This window comes from Pristiophorus japonicus, chromosome 2 (genome assembly GCF_044704955.1).
Source record: "Pristiophorus japonicus isolate sPriJap1 chromosome 2, sPriJap1.hap1, whole genome shotgun sequence".
Taxonomy (NCBI): domain Eukaryota; kingdom Metazoa; phylum Chordata; class Chondrichthyes; family Pristiophoridae; genus Pristiophorus; species Pristiophorus japonicus.
In genome coordinates, this window is record NC_091978.1 from 56,403,565 (window position 1) to 56,430,790 (window position 27,226).

Below are 27,226 nucleotides of genomic sequence, written 5' to 3' on the forward strand. Positions count from 1 at the left end.
TATATTATCCTCTCTTCATTATGTTAGCATGAGTATATAGTTGGCCATCTTTTTTTCTACCAGTGGTGAATGGAGGAAGATATATTGAAATGTGAGTTTATGTTACCCACTGACTTTGTCCCCCCTGTGAAGAATAGGTTGATGATTCTGGTGGACCATTCATCCAAACCAAAGAAACGGAGGGTTCTAGTGATGTTAATCTGTCCTTTATCTGATGTTGATAAACTTGTGCACTTTCGGCAATTTTTGTTTTTATTTCTGATTTCCTCTACTTTTTTTTTTCAATTTCTGTCTCCAGAATTATTTGCACAGAAAGCTGCCTCACCCACAGGATGTGACTTATTGATTGTCATGACTTTTATGTATTCTGAATTTCAGAAATCCATTGCAGTTCAATTGAACATTGTACACCTGTTCCGCCATGTGCGGTGGATAGGTGTTGGAAAACTGAACTTTTGGAATGTTGCCCCTTACCGTGCAACTTGAACAAAAATTCTCTTACCTAAAATAATGAATGATGGTACATTGTATATGGACTTGAGACGAATGCCACAGTATTGAAATAGCTCTCAACAAATGACATCCTTTGTGGCTGTGACAAAGCCAAATCATCTCTCCTCATCCTTCTTGACTTGTCTGTAGCCTTTGACACAGTTGACCACTCTCCTTCTCCAACACCTCTCCACTGTTGACCAGCTGGGTGGGACTGCACTTGCCTGGTTCTATTCTTATCTATATAATCGTAGCCAGAGAATAGAAACATAGAAACATAGAAAATAGGTGCAGGAGTAGGCCATTTGGCCCTTTGAGCCTACACAACCATTCAATAAGATCATGGCTGATCATTCCCTCCGTACCCTTTCCCTGCTTTCTCTCCATACCCCTTGATCCCCGTAGCCATAAGAGCCATATCTAACTCCCTCTTGAATATATCCAATGAACTGGCATCAACAACTCTCTGCGGCAGGGAATTTCACAAGTTAACAACTCTGAAGAAGTTTCTCCTCACCTCAGTCCTAAATGGCCTACCACTTATCCTAAGACTATGTCCCCTAGTTCTGGACCTCCCCAACGTCGGGAACATTCTACCCGCATCTAATCTGTCCCGTCCCGTCAGAATTTTATATGTTTCTATGAGATCCCCTCTCATCCTTCTAAACTCCAATGTATAAAGACCCAGTTGATCCAGTCTCTCCTCATGTCAGTCCAGCTATCCCGGGAATCAGTCTGGTGAACCTTCGCTGCACTCCCTCAATAGCAAGAATGTCCTTCCTCAGATTAGGAGACCAAAACTGAACACAATATTCCAGGTGAGGCCTCACCAACGCTCTGTACAACTGTAGTAAGACCTCCCTGCTCCTGTACTCCAATCCCCTAGCAATGAAGGCCAACATACCATTTGCCTTCTACACTGCCTGCTGTACCTGTATGCCAACTTTTAATGACTGATGAACCATGACACCCAGGTCTCGTTGCACCTCCCCTTTTCCTAATCTGCCGCCATTCAGATAATATTTTGCCTTCGTGTTTTTGCCCCCAAAGTGGATAACCTCACATTTATCCACATTAAACTGCATCTGCCATGCATTTGCCCACTCACCTAACCTGTCCAAGTCACCCTGCAGCCTCTTAGCATCCCCCTCAAAGCTCACACCACCACCTAGTTTAGTGTCATCTGCAAACTTGGGGATATTACACTCAATTCCTTCATCTAAATCATTGATGTATATTGTAAAGAGCTGGGGTCTCAGCACTGAGCCCTGCGGTGCTCCACCAGTCACTGCCTGCTATTCTGAAAAGGACCCATTTATCCCAACTCTGTTTCCTGTCTGCCAACCAGTTCTCTATCCACGTCAGTACATTACCCCCAATACCATGCGCTTTGATTTTGCACACCAATCTCTTGTGTGGGACCTTGTCAAAAGCCTTTTGAAAGTCCAAATACACCACATCCACTGGTTCTCCCTTGTCCACTCTACTAGTTACATCCTCAATTCCAGAAGATTTGTCAAGCATGATTTCCCCTTCATAAATCCATGCTGACTTGGACCGATCCTGTCACTGCTTTCCAAATACGCTACTATTTCATCCTTAATTGATTCCAACATTTTCCCCACTATTGATGTCAGGCTAACTGGTCTATAATTATCCATTTTCTCTCTCCCTTTTTTAAAAAAAAAAAAAAGTGGTGTTACATTAGCTACCCTCCAGTCCATAGGAACTGATCCCGAGTCGATAGACTGTTGGAAAATGATCACCAATGCATCCACTATTTCTAGGGCCAGTTCCTTAAGTACTCTGGGTGCAGACTATCAGGCCCTGGGGATTTATCGGCCTTCAATTCCATCAATCCCATCAATTTCCCCAACACAATTTCCTGCCTAATAAGGATATTCTTCAGTTCCTCCTTCTCACTAGACCCTCGGTCACCTAGTACTTCCGGATCACCTGCAATGGCTTCTCTTACCGCCCCTGCATCGTTGCCTCTGGTGTCCCCCAAAGATCTATCTTTGGGGGCCCCCTCCTATTTCCCATCTACATTCTCTCGACCCCTCTAAATTGTCAAACTGCCTGTCCGACATGTAGTTCTGGATGAGCAGAAATTTTCTCCAGTTGAATATTGGGAAGACCGAAGCCATTGTTTTCAGTCCCCGCCACAAACTCTGTTCCCTAGCCACTGACTCCATCTCTCTCCCCAACTTCTGTCTGAGGCCAAACCAGAATGTTTGCAACCTTAGTGTCATATTTGACCCTGAAATGAACTTTCGACCACGTACCCGCAGCATAATTAAGACTGCCTATTTCCACCTCTATTGCTGTTCTCCGCCCTTGCCTCAGCTCATCTACTGCTGAAGCCCTCATCCACGCCGTTGTTACCTCTAGACTTGATTATTCCAATGTACTCCTAGATGGCCTCCCACATTCTACCCTATGTAAACTAGGTGATCCAAAACTTGGCTGCCCATGTCCTAACTTGCACCAAGTTCCACTTATCCATCACCCCTGTGCTCGCTGACCTACATTGGCTTCCAGTTAAGCGACGCCTCGATTTCAAAATTCTCATCCTTATTTTCAAATCCCTTCATGGCCTCGCCCCCTCCCTATCTCTGTAATCTCTCCAGCTCCACAACCCCCAACGAGATGTCTGCGCTCCTCTAATTTCTCCCTCCATGAGCATCCTTGATTATAATCACTCCACCATCGGTGGCCGTGCTTTCTGTTGCCTCAGCCTCAAGCTCTGGAACTCCCTGCCTAAACCTCTCCACCTCTCTACCCCTCTTTCCTCATTCAAGATACTCCTTAAAGCACACACCTTTTGATCAAGCTTTTGGTCACCTGCACTAATTTCTACTTGTGCGGCTTAGTGTCAGTTCTTATCGCATAATATTCCTGTAAAGTGTCTTGGGACGTTTCACTAGTTAAAGGTGCTATATAAATAGTTGTTGTTGCTGTTGAAGATCTTCAGCTCAAATTCCCAGGCAAATCCCAGACTTATACAGCCCAGTTTCTAGATGTAAAAAGGAAAATCAATGGAATTTTTTTCTTTCTTTACAAAACCTGTATGCACTGTTAACTGACAGTATAAAAAGGAAGCTATAATATATGTTAACATATAATGTATTGCATAAGATGGTTTTGACTCAGCAGCCTCTGGGTCCAATATTGTTCTACTCTACCACTTTGCTTATTTCCACATAACAATCCTGCACAACCTGATCCAATCTTGTTGAGCAGTTTTTCCTGTCTCCTTTTGTGTTTCTAGACTATACACAGCCTTGGGAATTAAGACCAGATATCAAAGGTTGTGCATGTTGGATTGCTATTTCATTATTATTTTGTTTTCAGTTTAACTGCAACCTTGTGCTTAACAGTAATTCCTCAACCTGACCTTTTGCGGCTTTCTTGCAGGCAAAGCAATTCAGGATGTGTTGCATAAAGAAAACCTAGATCGGGATTACAGCAATATTCAGACGAAATTTAACCTTCAGAGGTCAGAAAATACAGATGAGAAAGACTGTGACATTATTGCAGGTGCTGTCGATAGTCTGGTGAAATGTAACTTCAACATGACTTCCAAGACATTCATCATCATCCATGGATGGACGGTGAGTTGCACAGCCTGTTACTGTAATCTAATCTCTTCCTAGGACCTCAAAACCGGCGCACTGACTGACTTCCTCGGCTGGATCATTATCTTGTGCAAATATTCAGACTACTGTTAGCAAATCTTGTCAAATAATTTTAACATTTCAGGGAGCTGCAGCAAGATTAAAACCTGTAAAAATTTGCTTCTGAGCAAACTGTATTAACAAGTTTGCTTCACATTACAATAGGTCTTTTCAAAACTCTGGTTTTATTGACCCATTTTCCCCAACTCCGGGGAGCAGCCATTTTAAAACAAGGTCCTTGAAACAGTGCATCTCAATAACTTAACATTTTTATTAAAAATAAAAGCATGATTCATAAAGTTGTTGGTAAAGGGTCGTTTTTTTAAAAAAAAAGTTTAGGGTAAGCATTCTAGTGACATCATTTTGTTATAAAAATGTTAGCCATACCAAAATTAAAAGATACCAAAGCCCAACATCGACCCATGTTTAAAACAAGGGTCATGGTATCATGATCAGGAGTGGGAGTTTGCACCCCCCCCCCTCCCCTCCACCTCTGAAATTGAACTTATCCTGGGGCATTGTGGTCAAATGTAGAATCCTAATCCTCGCTAAAATAAACTGCTTCAGCATAGGCAAATCTGGGATCTTCCTGGTTTGCATGACTCTGTCTCACACCAGGAACAAAAGAACTTGGGGCTGAAATTGCCCCCTCCGCCTTGGGAATGGATCGGAGAGGTCTTACTGACCGGGGACAGACGGATTGGCCAACCCGACCGGAACTGCCCCCGGGCTAGAACTGGCGGGAACAGGCTTCCACTCCGCCCGTTTTCCTGCCACGTCGGACACGCGCCGACCCCACACTGACCGGCAGCTACGCACTTTCCATCCACCCCCCCCCCCCCGTGTGGAATTTCCCCGTGGGTGCTGCCGCCGGTCGGTGCCACTGTCCACTTTCCCCAGTGGGTAGCCGTCTGTGACTGGGCGGCACATTCGCCCTTAAAGGGGAGGTCGCGCTGCCGCAGTCACCATATTATTTTTTATTACTGGCCAATTGCCAGGTCGGGCTGACCATTATGCCCTCGGGTTCGGGCCGGGCCACCAACAGGCAGCCTGCCACCCCCTCTGGCCAAAACTCTCCCTGGTGGCCCAGTGGATCTAACTGAAGGGAACTGTGGAATTGTCATGTTATTGCAGTTGATTAGTGATGCAAGTGATGAAGTTGTTGGCTCTGCTGAATAATGTATCGGTGGATAGCAAACTGGCTGACACTGGAATCCCCAGCTAGCCTGGAAGGAGATACATAAAAATTGAAGATCAAGGTGAATTTGGTGATCACCTCCTGTGATGTAGGCATGTTCGACCTTGTCCAAAAGGAGAGGGACACGTCAGCACGGCACGTCTGCATCGAGCTGACGTTTTCAGCGATGCGCTGATGACTAGTCGTGGCGGCTGATCCACTGCAAGGACACTTCTGCCCTGCAGCCACCCGGAACATCAAAAAAAATTGGGGCGGAGAAAAACTTTCCCAAACGGTCGGTGCGCCCTGTTTGGGGCGGGGCTCAATTTTGGCCCCCTTGTATTTATAATAGCACCTTTCATAATCTCAGGACATCCCAAACCACTTCACAGCCAATGAAATACTTTTGAAATGTTGTCACTGTTGGAATGTAGGGAACCTTGGAGCCACTTTGAGGTTCGGCAAACAGAAATGAGACAAGTGACTATATAATTGGTTGAAGGATAAATGTTGGTAAGGAAGACATGAAAACTCTCTGCTCTTCTTTGAATAGTGCCAGGGGATCTTTTACGTCCACCTGAGCAAGCAGATGGGGCCATGGTTTAACTAGACAGTACCTATGGCAATGCAGCACTTCCCTTGCCTCGCCCCATTCTATGTCTGCAACCTCCCCCAGCCCTATAACCCTCGGATCTCTCCAGTCCTCCAAATCTGGCCTCTTGCACATCCCAGATTTTAATTGCACCATCATTGCTGGCTTTCAGCTGCCAAGGCCCTAAGCTCTAGAATTCCCTCCCTAAATCTCTCCACCTCTCTACCCTCCCTCTCTCCCTTTTAAGCCGCTCCTTAAAACCTGTATCTTTGACCAATGTTGTAATATCTCCTTATGTGGCTCGGTGTCAAATTTTGTTTGATAACGCTCCTGGGAATGTTTTACTAAGTTAAAGACACCATATAAATGCAAGTTGTTGTTGCTGTTGTGGTTTTAAGGACATCTGTTATAACAAGGTTACCAGTCCTTGGCTCTTGCATTTTTCAGTTCTAATTTATATGATATAATGTGACACACTTACTACAGAAAATTCCTCATTATAAACTGCAACCTGTCCAGCTATCAATATTGCAATAGATACAGTGTATAATCTAAGATTCAGCAGATTGGAATGAGACTCTTCCAGGCATTTGAAAGTTTGTAACCAATTATTGAGGGAGTGCTAAAGACTGATCCGACTCTGAATAATTGACCTCATGGGAATGATGCGTGTGGTGTAAGGATTACTGTTCATCTGAAGTCAGTCGGACGATGTAATGGACACCAGCAATGAAAAGAATGTGCTGATGTGCTGACTCGGTTCAATAATTCAAATTTGGCATTTGAACCAAGATTATATTCATAGTAAGCGCAAGCAAGGTCAGCATTAGATCAGCTGGAAGACAATTATAGATACTCTATGGCAGCGGTGTTGGTTTAAGAAAGTGCCTCTAACGGTTACCCAGTCACAGTCCCTACATTTTGAAGTTAGGTGTGATAGGGAAAAGTGGAGGGAGACCCTGAGAGAATGCCATCTCCATGTGGGGGATACCCAGAGTTTGTTGGCCTGATGCTGGCCATACTGTATGATTGTATCCTGTAGCTTGCTGCAAGAGCTGATGTATTTCAGTTTCTTGGAATCTGTATTCTTTTTTTACATAATTCTAGGCATTTCAAATATGTAAAAAAAAAACACCAGCCAATTTTATTGTCATGCATCCATTTATACAATAGTCTTATTGAAAATGGGCTGGATATCAAAGTAGATCATCAATGGAATGTTGTCCTTTACTGCAAGGGGGTTGGAGTATAAAAGTAGAGAAGTCCTGCTACAACTGTACTGGGCGTTGGTGAGACCACACCTGGTGTACTACATACAGTTTTGGTCTCATTTAAGGAGGGATATACTTGCATTGGAGGCAGTTCAGCAAAGGTTCACGAGGTTGATTCCTGAGATGAAAGGGTTGTCTTATGAAGGAAGGTTGGGCCTATAATTGGAGTTTAGATGATTGAGAGGTGATCTTATTGAAACGTATAAGATTTTGAGGAGGCTTGACAAGGTAGATGCAAAGAGAATGTTTCCTCATGGAGTCTAGAACTCTGGGGCATAGTCTCAGAATAAGGTGTCACCCATTTAAAACCAAAGAGGAGGAATTTCTTCTTTCAGAGGGCTGTGAATCTTTGGAATTCTCTACCCCATAGAGCTGTGGAGGCTGGGTCATTGAATATATTTACGGTGGAGATAGACAGATTTTTTTAATAAGGGAGTCCAGGGTTGTGGGGAGCAGGCAGGGAAGTGGAGTTGAGGCCAAGATGAGAACTGCCATGGTCTTATTTAATGATGGAGCAAGCTCGATGGGCCAAATGGCCTACTCCTTCTCTTATCTCTTGTGTTCTAGCACACTGTTTTTTCATATCTGCAGCTGGATTCAAATTCAGTGTAAATTGATGGGATTAAAGCATTCTTTAATTATTGGCTGTAAGGGATCTACATGAAACAAGTTAAGATCATTTCAACCCAGTTCCTAATGACCAGGGACCCATAGCACAATAGTGTCCCAAAATTGGCAGTAACTGGTGATCTCATTCAGAGAGGCCTTGGAGATAGTTTCTCTTCCCTACATAAGCTATCACATACTTTTTTGGAGGTTGGGGCCAAGAACTATTGTTGTAAGGTGAGCATCTATCTATTTTCTATTGGACAGTCTAGTTTCTGAGTTGGACAACAGCAATAATACAACAGCAACAACAACTTGTATTTATAAAGCTCTTTTAACACAGTAAAATGTCCCAGAGTGCTTCACCGGAGCATTACCAAACAAAATTTGACACCGAGCCACATAAGGAGATATTAGGACAGATGACTAGAAGGTTGGTCAAACAGCTAGGTTTTAAGGAGCGTCTTAAAGGAGAAGAGCGAGTTAGAGGCTTGGGGAGGGAATTTCAGAGCTTGGGGCCTTAGCAGCTGAAGGCACAGCCGCCAATGGTGGAGGTGCAAGAAGCCAGAATTGGAGAAGTGCAGAGATCTGAGTTGTAGGGCTGGAGGAGGTTTAAAAAGATAGAGGGGCGAGGCCACGGAGGGATTTGAAAACCATAGTATTGAGAAATAAAAATTGAACAGAAATGTTAAGTTTTCTAGTGCTAATTTGTTTTTAAGATATGTGCATCCCCTAGTTTTGATCATGTGCACAGGCTTCTTTTTGTTTTGAAAGGTCTTGCAGCTGTTCTGGACTGGGCAAAAGATAGCCACACTCATTAGTTGGGATATTAGAGGAAGTTTTACTATGCAGCACACCTGCATGTACTGATACTTGGGTGGCCAAAATAGGAATGCATACATTGAGTACCAGAATTAAAAAAGGAATGGGACTAATAACATTTTGAACTTATTCAGGCCTCACAGCAAAGTGGCGCCTATCAGTAAAAGTGAAGGAGTGACTTTTTAATCATTGCCTTTCCTTATAGATGACTGGGCTGATGGAATCTTGGATCAACGGTATGGTTAAAGCTCTACAAAAACACGAAGCACACGCAAATGTAATCGTGATCAACTGGCTTGAGCGTGCACACCAGCTTTACACAGTCGCTGTCAACAACTCTGAGGTGGTTGGAAGAGAACTTGCCATGTTAGTTGATTGGCTGGAGGTAAATAATGTCACACACAGTGCAGCAGAGCCCTAATATAGATCCTAGATCAGATTTTGCTTTAAATTTTTCATATGGATTCAGTTTCCAATGTGCTGATGTCAATTGGATTCACACTCCTGTAAGACATACAGGATGCTGGGAAGGGTACTGTCCAGCAGAAGGTGTTCAAGCCGAATCCTATAAGGGAAAGCAGAGCTTGAAGGATGACCTGGGAAACAGGAAAAATATTTTCTTTCCTGAAGATGCTAATTTACATTGGGGTATGGTTCCATGAACCCTGTTTCCAGGGTGCTGGCAGGTCGATGCACTTCACTCATGTGAGCCTAGATATTGAGAAGTGGGAGTTTAATGGACTATGGATGAGCCATCAACAGATTAGCCAGATTTTTTCTCACCTGATGTCCACAGGCCACTGGCTATGAATAAGAGCTGAACCCCTGGCTGATTTTTGGCATCCATAACCTAGGGTAATGGGGCCAGGTCAGAAGTTGAACTGGGACTTTCTGATCTGATGCTGCACCAGGGATGAGAGGCTCTAGAGAATCTGGTGCTATTTCATTAAAGAAACAGCTAAGAGATGTACAAAATTGAGGAGTTTGATAAGGTGCATAAATAAAGATCTTGCATTTTATATAATATCTTTCACGACCTTGGGATGTCTCAAAGCACTTTATAGCCAATGAAGTAATTTTGAAGTGTAGTCACTGTTGTAATGTAGGAAATGTAAATCTATTTCCACTGGTCGTTGAGTCTGAAATTAGAGGGCATAAATTTAAGATAATCATCAAATGAATGAAAGTAGAGATTAAGAGAATCATTTTTATGTGGAAAGTTGTTAGGATATGGAATGCTGCACCAGAAATAGTGATGGAAACAGAATCTATAATATCATTTAAAAGGGAAATGGATAAATATTTGGAAAGGAAAAAAATAATAAAAGGGTAAGGGGAATGGACTAATTGGCTAGCTCTTTCAGGGAGCTGGCATAGGCAATGGGCCAAATGGCCGCCTTCTGTTTTGTAAAGTTCCATATAGTGCCACAGGAATAATTTTTACCTGAACAGGGCGTTGATTAAACATCTCATCCAAAGCATGGTATATCTGACTGTGCAGCAGTCTCTAAGCAGTGTGCTGAATTGTTGCTCTAGACCATGCCCCTCCAGTCCTGGAGCGGGTCTTGAACTAACAGCCCTTTGATTCAGAGGTAAGGGTATTGCCATCCGAGCCAAGCTGACACTAAATAGCATTCTGTTGCAGTGGTATCATCAATAATTAAGAGTGGGCTGTGACATGACACCTTAATCCTATTTGTGATGTCAACAAAGAAAATAAATTATCCAAACACCTGACTTCATGCTGAATCTGATCAGTAATTTTAAGGCAAAACAATAGGAATAAGGGAAGATTAGGCAAATCCATTATTTATTACATTTTAGGTTACATGGCGTTCAGAATAACACAGTTCCACTTTTATCTTCTTTGTGAATTTACTTCCATTTAATAAGATTACAGTTGCATTAAATACATTGCTCACAGGGAGCTAGTTTAAAATGTGGGTGGATCGAGCACCAAATCGGAAGTCTTAGTCATGTTTAGTACTTCATTTTGGTAAAATCCACTGGCAGAAACAGTTGATCTACCAGTTTGGAACGAAGTGAAGAAACAGATAGCTCCCAGCTCTCATTGGAGGTGCCGATCTGCTTCTGGCTGCTCTCCAGCTGTCGCCTGTAGCGTGGGAAAGATGTATAACCTTTACCGCATTGATCAGACAGTGCTGCCTGCTAGTCTAATGCCTCCTTTCTGTTTTTGATTTTGTGATCTGTTTGGATGCTTGCAAACACATGACTGATGATATCACGTGGAGGGACGATTTCCTCAGTTCACTGTGTCTGGCGAAATCATAAGCTCATTCTTTCTAAGTTGTTTGATTTTTGGCACACATGGTGCACAGAGCAAGTGGTGCTTAACACCAACCAATCAGAAAGCCATTCATTCTTACAGACACAGCATTTTAAATTCTATATAGATAGTGAAACTATCCCTTGGCCTCTGGAACTTGATGAAATCCAATCTAAACTGATGGGATGGAATATTCCTGTCTCTGGCTGTAATTCTCTCAAGTCATAGAATCATAGGCAGAGAAATTCCGTTGCGGCCAGTTTGGGGGTGGTAAATCTGTGAGGGGGGGGACATTTTGCGGAAGTCTCGTCCCGCTCTAGGAATTGCGGTTACCACGCCCGCCCGCCCCCCTCCTGGAGAGGAAGTGGAGCGCAAATAAAGGCATTCCACTTCCCCTCTGGGGTGGTCAGGCATGGGGTGTAGCACTCCGCACTAGGCCACATAGGAAAGGCTCACCCCTTCATTAAAGGGGAGGACCCAAGCTGCCAACTCTGCAGGGCACTATCTGGACCACCAGGGAGCGGGGTGACATGAATGGGAGGTGCAAACTACCCCAATTTCTCCCCCATAGAATGGTTACAACACAGAGAAAGAGGCCATTCGGCCCGTCGAGCCTGTGTCAGTTCTCTGCAAGAGCAATTCAGCTAATCCCACTCCCCCACCCTTTCTCCATACCCCCGCAATTTTTTTCTCTTCAGGTACTTCTCCAATTCCCTTTTTGAAAAGTCATGATTGAATCTGCCTCCAGTACTCTTTCAGGCAGTGCATTTCAGATCTTAACCACTTGCTGCGTAAAAATGTTTTTCCTCATATTGCCAATCTGTGTTCCCTGGTTCTTGGCCCATCCGCCAACGGGAACAGGTTCTCTCTATTTACTCTGTCTAGACCCCTCATGATTTTGAACACCTCTATCAAATCACCTCTCAACCTTCTCTGCTTTAAGGAGAACAACCCCAGCTTCTCCACTCTATCCACGTAACTGAAGTCCCTCATCCCTGGAACCATTCTTGTAAATCTTTTCTGAACCCTTTCTAAGGTCTTCTCATCCTTCCTAAAGTGTGGTACCCAGAATTAGACACAATTCTCCAGTTGAGGCCGAACCAGTGTTTTATACAGGTTCATCATAACTTCCTTGCTTTTGTACTCTGCCTCTATTTATAAAACTCAGGATCCTGTATGCATTTTTAAAAACTGCTTTCTCAACCTGCCCTGCCACGTCAACGATTTGTACACAAGAACTAGTAGTACTGAAAGCAATGCTTATTCTTGTCAGTGTTGCTGTGAAAAGAAGGTTGTCTAATTACATATTTAAACTTTTTTTCTACTGCAGCTGGTGAGAGTACCTCTTCATCAGGTGCATATGATTGGCTACAGTTTGGGTGCCCACGTTGCGGGATTTGCAGGAAAAGCTTCACAAAATAAAATTGGACGAATAACTGGTATGAATTGATAAAAGTTGGGTTGAATTTTCTGACCAAGCAAATGTATAAATATTTGCGATGCACTTGACTAAGGAATGGTATAATGTCGACTTTACTGTGGTGAGTTCACAGCCGTCTCTGCCAGTTAGTCCTGCAGGAAATACCAAACAGAAGTGAGGCCCTTCTTCTGAAGATAGGATGGGGTAAAAATCATGGTTGCATTCACAGGTCTCATAGTCGCATGCCTCCTGGCTGTGATGGCTCATTGCAAAAGTGCATTTTATGATGTGGTAATGAGCTGCATTAACTGCTGGAGCTTTGATTTGTTGAATTGGGAAAGACTATTTTCTCTGGTTGGGTTGTCAATGATAAGTGGCCATCAATTTAAGATAATCACCGAGAGGTTGGGAGCAGTATCTTTATGCAGTTCGTTGTTTGAGAATAGATTAATTGAGGCAAGGACCATTGACTCTTTTAAGGTAAACATGGAAAACATTTGGAGCAGAAGAAAATACAAGGCTATGGGGAGAGACTGAAGAAGAGGAATTAGTTATGGATTGCGCTAGCAAACCACAGACACAGACATGATGGGCTGAATGGCTGCCATCTGTGCTGAAGATTTCGTGGTTTTATGGTTCCATCTCAGCCAGGGCAGGAATTTCAGTTTTACATTTGGCTTCAGCTGAATAAGAAAGAGGAAAATCAGCCAGTATTCCAACTCTTGTTTGCTACTAAGTGACTTGTTGGAAATTTTAGATGAGAATAGCAGTGATAACTGGCATAGTTGAATAATTTGCCTCACTCACTGTTCAGGCTCCGACATGAAGACTTGTCGCTTGAGGGAGGTCATGGATTGGTACCCCGAATGTGTCCCCATTTTCAGGACAGGAGATGGGGGTAATAAGGGGGAAAAAAAAATAACCTTTCCAATCACTACCACTTCTTGAGTAGCAAAATCTGACTACTTGCATACAGGGCAGGAGGGCCAGAAAGGAGTGAGTGGAGAGGAGGCATTTCTCCAATGAATAAAAACATTTTTTTTCCAGGATTGGATCCAGCAGGTCCTATGTTTGAAGGGGCCACATCTGAAAAGCGACTTTCCCCCAACGATGCAGACTTTGTAGATGTGCTGCACACTTTTGCGCATGGTACTCTGGGAGTTAGCATTGGCATTGAGCAGCCCATTGGCCATATTGATGTTTACCCGAATGGTGGCAGTTTCCAGCCTGGGTGTGGTCTTCATGATGTCATCAATGCTATAGCCTATGGAAGTAAGTATTTATTTGGTTATTTTGCCCTCTTCAACCTCAAATTGCCTGTTAGTGGCAGTTAGTGTGAAGAATGCGGTGGTTTCTCTGGGTTAGTTAGTAAATTCACTGTCTGTTTCTTGATTTTATTGACACAGCGCTCTTAATTTTGATTGAGAATTCTTCTTAATATTTGACCCGCCCACATTATAATTGGCCTATGTTCTGACCTAACCGAATAATGTCACCGGTATCTACCAGGCATGTCCCAGGTTTGATTTCCAGTCTGTGCTGCATTAGCCGATCCCAAATTAAGCAACAGTGAAGATATACTAGAACCTTTTAGGAGCAGGGAAAGGCCCTTAAGCCAAAGAGGCCTGTCCCTTTTTTCCAAGATCAATTCCTCTTTCTCCGTGCCCCCACCACCCCCACCTCTCTCACTATCCTTCATTCCCTTCTCTCTACAGAGCACATTCGATTGTCTCTTGAATCTATTTATATTCCACATAAGTTGATCCACTATTAATTTATTACACAAAACTATTGTTCTTTGGCTTTTTTTACTCAAAACTTTCATTATTTTTTAGTTCTGTCCATTGATATCTGGATCTTCAGCATAAAGTGCCTGGGTCAATTCTGCCAGCTTCCTTCAAAATCTTGAAAATTCAATTAGACTTCTGTGGGGTCCTACAATTTGTCTGTCCTTGTTATAGGGACACTAAGCTCAATTATAGGATCCTATTAAAGTCTAATTGAAGTTTCCAAGACTCTGAAGAGAACTGATGGCCATACCATTTCCATTCTCAATTGTTCAGTAACATCTTAAAGATCTCCGGATATGGGTGTCACTAGCATTTATTGCCTTTCCTTAGTTGCCTGCTGAAAACTGTGTTTAAACCTTGGGTGTGAATATTACCAGCTTGGCTGTGATACCCTCCATATTTAAATAGGCTGCTGACACCCACTTCCTAGGCCACAGTTGAAGAATTGATGAGGTACAGGAAGACAGGCAGCACCTGTGGAACCGTAGTTGAGCTCTTTGTCAGTTCCTTCAGGAGGGGTGAGGAGAAGGTGTTGAGTGTTGAATGTTAGAATTGTTTCCTTATTTCTATTGGCAGATATTGGTAATGTTGTATATTGTGAGCATGAGCGGTCGGTGCACCTCTTCGTCGACTCCATCCTGAACCAAGATAAGCAGAGTCGGATGTATCGATGTCCTGACACGAAGACATTCGAGAAGGGGATGTGCCTCAGCTGTCGCAGGAATCGGTGCAACAATCTGGGATACAATGTCAAAAAAATCAGAAGTAAACGCAGCAACAGGATGTACCTGAAAACAAGAGCAGATATGCCCTTTAAAGGTGAGTAGCAGAATAGCCAATAGGTGTAATGGTGGATTCTATCTGAATTCTGTCTGAATTGACCTAAAAATGATTTGGAAGGACTCTATCTTTTAGTGGAAAGGAGTAGTAAGAAAACTGTTTGTTTGGAAATGTATCGTACGTGATTGTTATTGAAGTTCATTGAAAACATGATAAACCATCATGTGCAAGTCAGATTAGTTAACACAGTGAAAAGAATTTTAATAGTAGTAGGACTCTTTTTTTTTTTTTTCTCTAATTTTCTCCCCTCTCCTCAAGGTGTTGACTTGTTGCTGGTTTCATATATACTGGATGTCCTTTGGTATTTCACCCAAGTGACTGTGTGTGCCTAGGCAGTGAATGTGAGATAGCCAATTTGCTCCTCAGGATGACAGTGCAGACTGATCCTGGCATCTGGACACATCCATTTTCCATCAAGGATCACTGGACAGTGATCAGCAATGGATCACAATCAGACTGGGAATCCTGATTTAAAAAAAAAAAACATTTATTACTCCTCCCTAACTCCAAGGACACTGAGGCCAATTGTAGCAGCCCTACTGCTGCTCAAGTTGAGACCAGCTAACTCACTACAGACCAAGGATTGAATTTGGGACTTTCCTAGTCTGTTTGGCTTAGTTCCACACTGGGTAGTGTCTTTACCAACTGAGCCACTTTGGAGGCGGGGTGGAGGCAGGAAGGAGATTTATGTTTGTTCCGTTTGAGATTTTCTTCGCGTTTCTTCTCTAGATTTTGCTGTACCATCCTTGCATTGAAGGGTGGGCAACCTGGTCTGAGGCCTACATCAATGCTATTTTATAATTGGCCTTTTAAAATAGTGGCTGAGGTAGCCCCTTTACAAATTTTTCCTCCCTCCACTGGGGAAGTACTTGGACTTGCTAGGAGGCTCCCGAGATATGGGAAGTGGTCCACGTTGTTCAGGGCCATGGATCTTGATGACTGGGGGACAGTGCTGTGCGGTAAGGACAGGCTGGTGGAGGATCTTTTGTCTTGCTGATGTTTAGCGTAAGGCCTATGCTTTCGTACGCCTCAGTAAATATGTTGACTGTCCTGGAGTTCAGCGTCTGTATGTGCATACTGTAGCTCGACGACAGAGGTTAGGCCTCCAGTGCGCCAGTGTAGAAATATAGAAAATAGGTGCAGGAGTAGGCCATTCGGCCCTTAGAGCCTGCACCACCATTCAATATGATCATGGCTGATCATGAAACTTCAGTACCCCATCCTGACTTCGGCTGCCTGAGGAAAAGAGTGTTTGAAGACCAGACCTTCAAAACTGCCACCAAGCTCATGGTCTACAGGGCTATAGTAACACCTGCCCTCCAGTATGGCTCAGAAACATGGACCATGTACAGTAGACACCAAGTCGCTGGAGAAATACCACCAACGATGTCTCCAAGATCCTACAAATCCCCTAGAAGGACCGACGCATCAACATTAGTGACCTTGCCCAGGCCAACATCCCCAGCTTCGAAGCACTGACCACACTTGATCAGCTCCACTGGACAGGCCACATAGTTCGCATGCCAAACACGAGACTCCCAAAGCAAGCGCTCTACTCTGAACTCCTTCACGGCAAACGAGCCAAAGATGGGCAGCGGAAACGTTACAAGGACACCCTCAAAGCCTCCCTGATAAAGTGCAACTTGGGAGACCCTGGCCAAAGACCGCCCTAAGTGGAGGAAGTGCATCCGGGAGGGCGCTGAGCACCTTGAGTCTCGTTGCCGAGAGCGTGCAGAAATCAAGCGGGGGCAGCGGAAAGAGCATGCGGCAAACCAGTCCCACCCACCCCTTCCCTCATTGACTGTCCCACCTGTGACAGAGTCTGTTTCTCCTATATTGGACTGTACAGCCACCTAAGGACTCACTGAGTGGAAGCAAGTCTTCCTCGATTCCGAGGGACTGCCGATGATAATGATGACTTGGACTTGCCCCCTTTTGCCCAAGTCAAAACCAGGCACTGGGTGGGAGCAGGAAAGGGATGGGATCAAGGCCTGAATGCTGATGTTTGCGCGATGACTCTTGAAGACTCATTGAAAACCATAGTAATCTCATAACTAATGCCTCCTTGTGAGACACAGAAGTAAGTGGGGGAAGAAAAGGACATCTACTTTAACTAACAGACTTTTGGTGTCTGTTTGTGCATATTTAAAAAAAATTCCAGACACCACCTTCAAAAATCAGACTGTTCAGTCCAAAACTGGATAGTTGGTAATCCTATGAAATAGCTGACCTCTTGCTGCAGCCCCACATGGCAAAATCCGACACCAGGATTTCACTCCGTCTTCATAGAGGCACACACCCGAGACCCACCACTCCAATAACGCATAATAGCCCGGAAGCATCTCCCGCTCGTTGACTTTGAAAATCTGGGATCCCTACTGTAACGAGAAAGACAATCACAAAATAACCACAATGGCTTTGGTGCCTTTATTGCTACTTCCAAACCAGAAATTGGATATGGACTTTGAAGATGTATTACATTATCCTCAATATGCGTTAAAATATTTTCTATACTTTTCTTTTTCAGTTTTTCATTACCAGTTAAAAATACACTTGTTCAGTGCAGAGGAAATACAAGATTCAAACCCCAAGCTCTATGTTAACTTGTACGGAACCAGCGTTGACAGCAAGAAGACCAATATCGAAATGTACGTAACACAAATTGCATGTGTTTGAAACTGGATAGGGAAGTGGTGAGCAGACGTTCCTGGAATGTGTCCTGGCATTGTGTGGACAGTGAGGTCAATTTTGGTGTGTTTGGCAGGGGTGAAAGAGGTTAAAATTGCAACCCACGGGAAGATAACAGGATTGGTGGGGTTAGTCGTTGGTGGGCAGGGTTAAAATTGCCCCTAAAATGTATGTTGCTACATTTCTCAATAATGGATCCTTCCGATAAGTTTTGCATCTGCAAGGACATTCAATGCCAGTTGAATGGTGGAGCCTGTAACTCAGAGGATGACTACTTCTTCCCTGCTGTGTATCAAATGCCGCCAATTAACAGGTGCATGATTGTTTTCAGGAAACAGCTTGTGCCTCTTACTGCGCTAGAACTTGCATTTATATAGCGCCTTTTACAACCTCAGGAATTCCCAAAGCGCTTTACAACCAATGAAGTACTTTAAAAGTGTAGTCACTGTTGCATTGTAGGAAGTACGGCAGCATTCTGTGCACATCAAGGAGATAATGACCAGATAATCTGTGTTAGTGATGTTGTTTGAGGGATAAATATTGGTCAGGACATCGGGGAGAACTCCCCTGCTCTTTTGAGATAGTGCCATGGGAACATTTATGTCCACCTGAGAGCAGATGGGACCTCGGTTTAACATTTCCTCTGAAAGACTGCATCTCTGGCAGTGCAGCACTCCCTCAGCACTGCACTGGACTGCCAGTCTAGATTTTGTGCACAGGTCTCAGGAGTGGGACTATGAACCTTCTGACTCAGGTGAGAGTGTTATCAACTGAGCCAAGGCTGAAGAACAAGTAGTATCAGTTTAGAGTTTATACTAATAAATATCAGGAGTTCTACTAGTTTTACAAATAAAAACAATGTCTGCTTTTATTAGTGCTAGCAGTAAAAGCTGAGGCAGTGGGCCATTGACTAAAGAACCTTAAAACAACAACTATTGCTTGCAGTTGTATAGCATCTTTAACACACACAATGGCAGGATGAAGTCTCTGGGCCCAGGCCTGAACCCAAACGTGGTTCCAAATATCCCGCTTTCTCTCTATGTACCAGCCACCTGGCAGCACCCAGGCGCTGATTCAGAAAGCTCCACATCTGGGAGTTTCCTCCCTCGGCTGCAGCCCCTCTGAGGTGTGACAAACGGACGTTCCACCCCAAACAGCACCCACCCCCCACTGTAAACTGGCAGCAGAAGCTGGGTCTCCGGGTATCCAGATTCCAGGTTAATCTTGAGACCTTCCGCCACACTCCCTACAGTGCATCAGAAAGACCGAAGGATTTTTGGGGCCTTTCTTATCAAGCCAATGACTGACGAGCATCAGGTGTATCACAACCAGTGAAGTCTGGAAACGTGTCTAATTTTAGTTCTTTTACAGGCCCGATCAAGTTGTTGCAAACAGGACAAACTCTTTCCTTGTCTACTTGGAGGAAGACATTGGAGACTTGCTGAGGATTAAGCTGAAGTGGGAGGGGACCTCATCGTCCTGGTCATTGTGGACGCAGCTCAAAAGTTTCTGGTACGGGACAGATTCTAATGCAACGAAAGACTTGAAAGAACTGGAGATAAGGAAGATTCGAGTGAAATCTGGGGAAATGCAGAAGAAGTGAGTATGGACTTACTAGGGGTAATTTTAACCTTTAGTGATCGTGTAAATGGAGATGACATTGGCTGCCAGTTATACACTTCCTACAATTTTCATTGCCGTTAAAGTCAATGGAAGACAAAATCGGGATATGTGTGTAACGGGCAGCCGATCCCAATATCTCTCCTTTTACACTTCGCCAAAAGATAAAATTACCCCCACTGTGTCTTTAAAATTATGCTTAAAGGTCAAGTGTTCAGTCTAACAAAAACTATCCACTGGTGAATTTCAGGTCAGTTGCATAGGGATGAACTTCCGCAGGGGTTCTCCCACTCGTCCGCTGTAACTTCGGTGGAAGAGCCGCGGAAACCCCGGAAGAACGGCGTAAACCCCCATCAAAATTCACCACCATAGCATCAGAATTGAACAGTGATTTAGAGACAGAGCCACCAGTAAATATTTCTCTGAGCTGAGTGTCATGAACAGTTGTTAATGGTACTGCTTCAATAGTATAGCCGTTCCAGTAAAAACTAGTCAGTTGTATTGATGATTTATTGAATTTTTGGGGGGGATTAGTTGGATGTCTAGCACTCTAATCATCCTTGAGTCTCCAAACGTAGCTATTGCAAATCCACACAGTAGCTGTTTGCCCAATATGGAGTGCCTAATCTGTCCCCCAAATCAAAAAGGACACTAAATTTATGATTCCAAAGGGACTAGATAATGTAGTCTATGACCAGCTATTTCACCTTGTCCAGAACAGTAGAACCTGCTTGAAAGGGAGGGTAAATTCAGAACTAATCTTCAGAAACAATGGGCTTGATATTTAATCCTCTCTCGATGTGTGGGAGAGAGATGTTAGAGTTAAATATGGGGATCGCAACTCCAACCCGCTATGCAAGCATATCGAGACATCGAGTGTCCCTTGTGGAGAAGTGTGACACTTCATCAACATACTTAAATCGGCTCCCACAGTGCAATATGGAGTCAAATTTAAAATTTGCTGCTGTGTGGGTTTCCCAAGGGTCGGGAAGCCCAGCAGTGACAGGACAGCGGGAGCTGCTGGCTCCATAAGGTAGGTGCCTTTTACAGCATTCCTTGTGGGCCAGGAGTGCTTCCCCATGCCTCTCAAGGAAGCTTTCGGTCTTCCCTAGCCCTGGTCGCCAACCTTCCCCTCTCTCCCCGTTCCCCCAATCCTCCCAACATAGACCTCCCCCGCAGCCATACTTGCCGCTCACATCCCCCAGCCCGCCCCGATCACCAATCTCCCAATCGCAGTCCCACGATCCGCAGCCCCAATTTGCTGACCTCTCCCTCCAGCCCTCCCAATCGTGGCCTCTCCATCCTCCCGATTGTAGCTGATTGTCCCCAAGGGTCCCTGGCTGCGGCTGACATTCCCGCCCTCCAGCCAGGTGGAAATGAAGCTAAAAATTGGTAATGAGGTCCAGCCGTTCAGTTCAGCAGGACTTCTGCATCGCTGGCCTTGCCCGGCTCTTCAGTCATTTTTGGCTGTATCTACACACCCCCCCCCGTAAATATCGGGGCCAATATTTCACTGAGCGAGCAGTCAATCTATGAAACTGACTTTCTAGAGAGACGATGGAAGCAGTTAGTGTTGATTCATTCAAATACAAATTTGATAGATTTCTTTCAGAAAATAACAGGTTGGTTACAGTACATGAATAACTTGGACATGACGTGTGGTAAAGTGTAGCAAGCTTGAGGAGCAGGTTTCCCAAACCTCTCCACTACTGGGCTTTTCCTCACTTCATGGTTGCTCTGTTGTAGATTAATGGAGTGGGATTGATTGCTTTGTTTGGTCAAAAACTCCATTATTATTCTATCATGCGACTACCAGGATGGTAGAAGGTGAACTAGATGGACCTTGGTCTTTTATCGTCAAGCAATTCCTCTGTTGCAATATGAGTAACCTGCAATGATTTAGTGGATAAAATTACCATCCACAATTTTGATGTGCTCCCTGCAAGCTCTGCTCCCCATTGGGATTGCAGAATCACCTCTTATCTTGCAACCTTTAACGTGGAATGAAATCTAAATGGGGGCTGAACATCTGCAGGGGAGGGGGCAATCGAGGTGCAAGTGCCTGCCCAGGTCCACACTCCTGACACCACCAAAGGTTTCCGGCTCGGGGGAAGGTCCCCTGAATGTCCCACTGGTGGGTACCTGTACCACTAAGAAGCAGACTGGGGCACCCGCCATTTCCAAAAACTTTCTGGTTATGTGGGATGTACATTATTTCAGGGGGGGGGGAAAATGACACTTCTCCAGGGGCCCTGGCCATAATCCCGGCCAGATCCCCAGGTGGGGTCCACTTCTGCCACTTGGCTGGTTGGTACTCTCGCCAGGTACATTGCTGCTGACAAAATGTTATACCCCTCTAAGGAATGAAGATATGGGAGCTCCCGACATAGGAAATACCCGACCCTGTTCCAGCTCCCTCCTGAATTGGTGGCCTTGTTTGGGGTGGGTGCACACTCTGCTCCTACATCCAGGAATCTCCCACATAAAGCTGGGTTCCAGCCAAAATTTTGAGCCCTTCTGCCATGCTCTTACTGGAGTTACGACAGTCGTGCGCTACAAGGGCTACCATTTTTTGGCTCCATAGTGTTTGGAATATAGTTCACCTGGCATAATTGGCAGCATTTTCATATAGTAGCTGCTTCTAGATTTCGCCACCCATTTCTGTCTCTTAAATACTCTTGCCTGTAAACAAACCTGAATGATTTATAAGTTTGCTTTATGTCCGTTTCCCAACTCCAGTTGATGAACGGTGCAGCTTGTACAGGCGGCTTGGCCTGATCCTAATACACTGTGATCCAAACTCATTGTCACCCATGACCTTGGAGCTTCTGTAACAATGCAAGGCCTTGGTTTCATTCACATTCTGCGAGTAGTGATAGAGTGTACTCGCCTACAAAAAGGCAGATAATTATTTATGCATCGGCATAAAAATGTTACTGTAACACTTTTTTTTGTTTTTTTGCAATTTTAATCCTCCCTGCCACATTTTTGTAAGTCATTTTGCCATGCTGTTTTCCTTGACTTAGCGGATTTGTTCCCAGTTCTTTCTTGCCTCTGTTTTATTTCTAATCATCAATGCGCCTCTGTTGATCTCTCTCTCGTTCCTCTTAAGCTGTAGATAAGCTGTCCTACTTGCACTTGCTCCCTTTGACATCCTCACTGTGTTGAAATCAAGACTTGGCACCTTCCCCTACACAGCTTCTTTTTCAAGACCTATGGATTGCAGAACTCCTTTTCCCCATAGTCACTGCTTCCTGATTTACCTCGGCTTCTGTACTCTCCAACCTCGGATAGGTCCTACGGTATGGATCCACATCGTTCACCTTGATTTACTTAATACATAGATGTGCTTTTGTGAGCACTGGACAGAATGGATTAATTTACAATATGACATTCCCTCCTGTCTTCTGGGGAAACATTACATAGGATATACAGAAACAGGCCATTTGGCCCAACCAGTCCATGCCAGCATTTATGCTCCACTCGAGCTGCCTCCTGTATTTTCTCATCTAAATCTATCAGCGTAACCCTCTATTCCCTTCTCCCTCATATACTTGTCCAGTCTCCCCTTAAAAGCACCTATACTATTTGCTTTAACCACTCCCTGTGGTAGCGAGTTCCACATTCTCACCGCTCTTCTGAATTCCCTATTGGATTCATTGGTGACTATCTTCTATTGATGGATCTAGTTATGCTCTTTCTCACAAGTGGAAACATTTTCTCTGTATCCACTCTATCAAAACCTTTCATAATTTTAAAGACCTCTATATTAGGTCAATAGAGAAATCATTCTCTTTTCTGTTTTGTGCTTCTCTGGACAGTTTGGCTTACCTCATTCTGCAAGAAACTCTGGGGATGGGAGGATTGCATCTTACCATTTCAAGGCACTTCTACATTGAAGCCGCAAACTCCATGCCTTTTCCCCTTCCCTATTCACTGTCTGGAGGAGGTAACAGAAATAGGGAGGGGCAAGATTTAAATGTGAGGATGAGAAATTCAATTGAGGTGTTGTGGAACCGGGAGCTAATGTAGGTCAGCAAGGACGGGGATGATGGATGAGCAGGATTTGGTGCGGGATAGGACATGGACAGTAGCATTTTGGTTGAACTGAAGTTTAGAGGGTGGAGGATGGGAGACCAGCCAGGAGAGCGATGTAATAGTTCAGTCGGGCGGTGACCAAGGCATGGATAAAGGTTTCGGCATCAGATGGCCTGAGTCGGGGGCAGAAATGGACTATTTAATGGAGGTAAAGATATGCAGTCTTTGTGATGAGGAGCTCTAGGTCAAATTGGAAGCTAGAGATAGTGAACAGTCTGGTTCAACCCGAGTCTGGAGGTGACAAAGGCATTATTCATTGAGCAACTATCACACTTTGCACCTCATTCTGAGGGGATTAAAAAAGGGAAAGAAAGGCAGTCATTTCAAGATATTTTTTTTTCCTGACCTAGAGCCAGAAATTTACAAGTTCCTTCTAATCTGCATACTTCCTTTACCAAATAGCAATTAAATTCTGACCTTGGGGTGTGTTTACATATGGCAATTGGACATTGTGGCTTGGGGAACAGGCCAACTTGCACACAGTTCCGCAGAATAACACATTGTGGGTTATATGCTATGACTCTTCTGACATTATAAAACAGTTGATTTTCAGTGAGTAATGCTAGTACCTGAAAATCTCTCCTGCTAGTTTTTGTGAGAAATTGTATTTATCATGTTGAAGAGTTTGCAATGAATTCTGGGATTTTTGAGAAATACTCACAGCAAACTGGTTAAAAATAGTGAAGAGATAGAAGAAAAGTGTCTGCTTTGCATCAAATTCTCAATTTCTGTTGTATGTCTGCATTAAAATCTTGTGTAAAATCCAACCTGATGAAGGGTTCCTCTGTCCACTTGCTGTCAGGCTCCGATGTGAAGTGAGTTTGGGCAATCTCAATCTAGTCCCTCAGAGGGCTGGAGCCTTTATTTGGCACTATGGTGATCTCACTGAGACTGAAGGATGGCTGCTTGTGGAAAATATAAAATATCAAACTGGTACGATAGAGATGCTCTCAAGATTGAGCTGAGTTGCATTGTTGGGGCACAGCTGTATATACCTGATCTGTGAGTGTGTAATGCTGACGCTGTGTATCCAAAATGGCAAAGTGTTCCATTCCCCAGCATGATCATTAATGAATATAAAATGCGCCAATTAAAGAGTGCCCACCATACCATTGAATTGTGTCACTTGTCGGCAATTGGCAGATTGACATTGGAGTTGGGCTTCATAGATATGGCCTTGAGATATTCTCCTGCTGGGGAAACATATTGCAGTTGTTTAGTTGGGAGTGAGGGAAGGATGAGAAAATAAAAGGGATGGAAGGGGAAGGAAGTTAAGAAAAATCTTTTAAATTAAATTCAGTGGTTTTATTCACAGATACACGTTTTGTGCGAAGGATCCCTCTGCCACAAAAATCTCACCGGGAAGTGAAATGATGTTCATGAAATGTCTGGATGGCTGGCCAGTTAAAAACAAAACCAGGTACTGTACACTTTTACTGTTCCCTTTTTGTTCAGCATTAATGCACTTCAGGATTTATTTGCGGGTTAGGGCAAGTTGTAAAGTGTTTTCCTTATGCTCTGCACCGTAATAATGTAAGGCATTTAATGCAAATCTATTAGCTCAGTATACATAACCATAAAAATGTTGAATATGCTTTAACCCTTGCAGTAAAAGCACCGTGATGTCTGGTGTGCATTACCCTCAAAATGTGCCTGGCAAGTGTCGTAGGTGCTCTATCAAGCGCACAAACGGTGTGCAAGGGCCATTAAGGCTCATGTTTTATTTAAATTCAGTGAGCTCCCCATAATGTGGGTGGAGTAAGTGAGCAGAACTCCAGTTGCTCAACAGCTATTACAAACAGACACTGCAAGCTTTGGATGTGATGTTCCAGAAGTGTTTTTTTTCTGGCTGGAACTCACTATAAACACTTCACTTGCCTGATGCTGTCAGACATTGTTTTCAAAAGGCCAATTTGATGCTGGCACCATCCACCATGATGGGGGAAAGGAAATTTGAGACCCTCAGTCAGGTGCCCTGCAGGGATGAAATACAGTGTGGCATTGGAAGACACAAGGGACAATAGGCCATTCAGCCCCTAGGCCCTGTATCGTCATTCAATTAAACCATGGCTGGTCTCTACTTTAGCTCCATTTGACCCATATCCCTTGATACCTTACCTAATAAAAATCTTCTGGTCAGTCTTGAAAATTTGAATTGTTCCAGCATCCACAGTCTTTTAGAAAAATAATTTCTCAATTCTACTAGCCTTTGTGTGGAAAAAGTGCTTCCTGATTTCACTCCTAAATGGCCGAGCTGTAATTTTACTGTTCTCCCCTATTGTTCTGTATTCCCCACCAGAGAAAGAAGATTCCCTTTTATTATTTTTAAATGCCTCGATTAGATCACCCTTCAACCTTCTGAACTCCAGGGAATACAAACCAAGTTTATGCACCAGCAAAATACTAAATCTAACCCTGCAAGCCCTGATATCATATTGATAAATCTGTGCTGTGCCCCTCCAAGGCCAATATTTCCTTCCTGAGGTGTGAAGCCCAGAACCGAGGGCAGGAACACACAGTTTGCATTGACTGGGGAATATTATGGTGTCTAGTGGCAGAGATAAGAAGAGATGTAACACAACTTGGAAAAACAAACTTCCTCAAAGCACAATTCTCTATAATGTGCTTTTTGTATTGTTTCAAAGGCAGTGTTCTAGTGATGGTCACTGGCGAAGGGTTAAATACCCGGTTACACAGTTAAAATTGGGAATCCGGAATGAAAAGAAAAACTAGGTGGAATTTTGAAGTGTAAAGACTTGCCAAATAAGTGATCACGTGCACCAATGAGGCAAATAATATAAAAGGGCTGAGGAAATAATTAGATATGTTTCTGGAGACAAAAGAGACTCTAAAGTGAGAAGTCGAGTAGTTAAAGTTGATATAAATCAATGAAGGATTTTTTTATTGGATCTAATGGTCTTTTCTTCCTAAAAAAAATTGTTCTTATGAGCTTGACTAGATTTCATATTGCTCATTAAACATTTTTTTTCCTGTTCATTTTCTTTAGTTTGCACTCTTAACATTACGGTAGTGATCTTTGGAGATATGTTGTAGCATGTTCAAGGGACCCTGAAGGATAATCTTCCTGGCTCACATTTGACCTTTTGCTGGATACCATCCCGGAAGTGTCACAGCAGCGTATCCTATACAAGATTATTCCTGCTGTCTGGTTACTTCACTTGCTCCACTGAGCTTGTTTAGCGTGTTGTACTCCATTGTGGGAAGAGACATACTCAGCTTTGGCTGTGGCGTTCATGGAGGAAGAGTTCCCACGGTACATCTGTACTTTTCTTCTTTTGTGGAGGCCCACAAACTGACATCCTGTGCCAGTCACAGCCTCCATTGCAATGACTCGTTGCCTATATGCCAATGACTGTAAGCCATGTTGACTTTTATACTGCTGATAATTTAAAAGAAAATGTCTGTTTCATAGTCCTATTTCTATATATTGTATCGCTACATTTTTGTACATGGTGTTCTTACATTTGTTAAATGCTATTTATATATCGAAGTGTTGTATATTTGAAAATAAAATTATTTTTCTGTAATAATTGGAAAGAATTGAATTAATTAATTAATTAAAATGTTAAGTTTGCCATCTGCTGTCCTGCAAGCTCTGGCTCTTACTGTCGTACAATTCTATGTACACCAATAGTGCTCCACTGCAGCAGTTCTTCGGTCCAAGCCAAAACAGCCAGGAGATTATTTGACTCGGCAGGCCTGACAGCTGAGCCTGATCCAAATCTCACTCAACATATTGCAGGTACTGCTGGCAGGAGTAGCTACTCGGAGCCCTGGCTCCAGGGCTGAGGCCAGTTTTAGTAGTGCCAGGATGCACCAGGCTCT

The 27,226-nt window shown here is 43.7% G+C and overlaps 1 protein-coding gene across 1 annotated transcript in view; it reads left to right on the plus strand.

Moving 5' to 3' along the window:
* LOC139238658 (endothelial lipase-like) overlaps positions 1-26,931 on the plus strand; it is a 35,985-nt gene extending 9,054 nt beyond the window's left edge. Inside the window, exons 2-10 of the mRNA XM_070867488.1 lie at positions 3,910-4,106; positions 8,843-9,022; positions 12,255-12,363; positions 13,392-13,616; positions 14,711-14,953; positions 17,502-17,622; positions 19,034-19,261; positions 24,696-24,800; positions 26,388-26,931. Coding sequence (XP_070723589.1) covers positions 3,910-4,106; positions 8,843-9,022; positions 12,255-12,363; positions 13,392-13,616; positions 14,711-14,953; positions 17,502-17,622; positions 19,034-19,261; positions 24,696-24,800; positions 26,388-26,400 — 1,421 coding nt within the window. The 3' untranslated portion in view covers positions 26,401-26,931. The remainder of the gene's footprint in view (positions 1-3,909; positions 4,107-8,842; positions 9,023-12,254; positions 12,364-13,391; positions 13,617-14,710; positions 14,954-17,501; positions 17,623-19,033; positions 19,262-24,695; positions 24,801-26,387) is intronic.
* Positions 26,932-27,226: the final 295 nt, after the last annotated feature.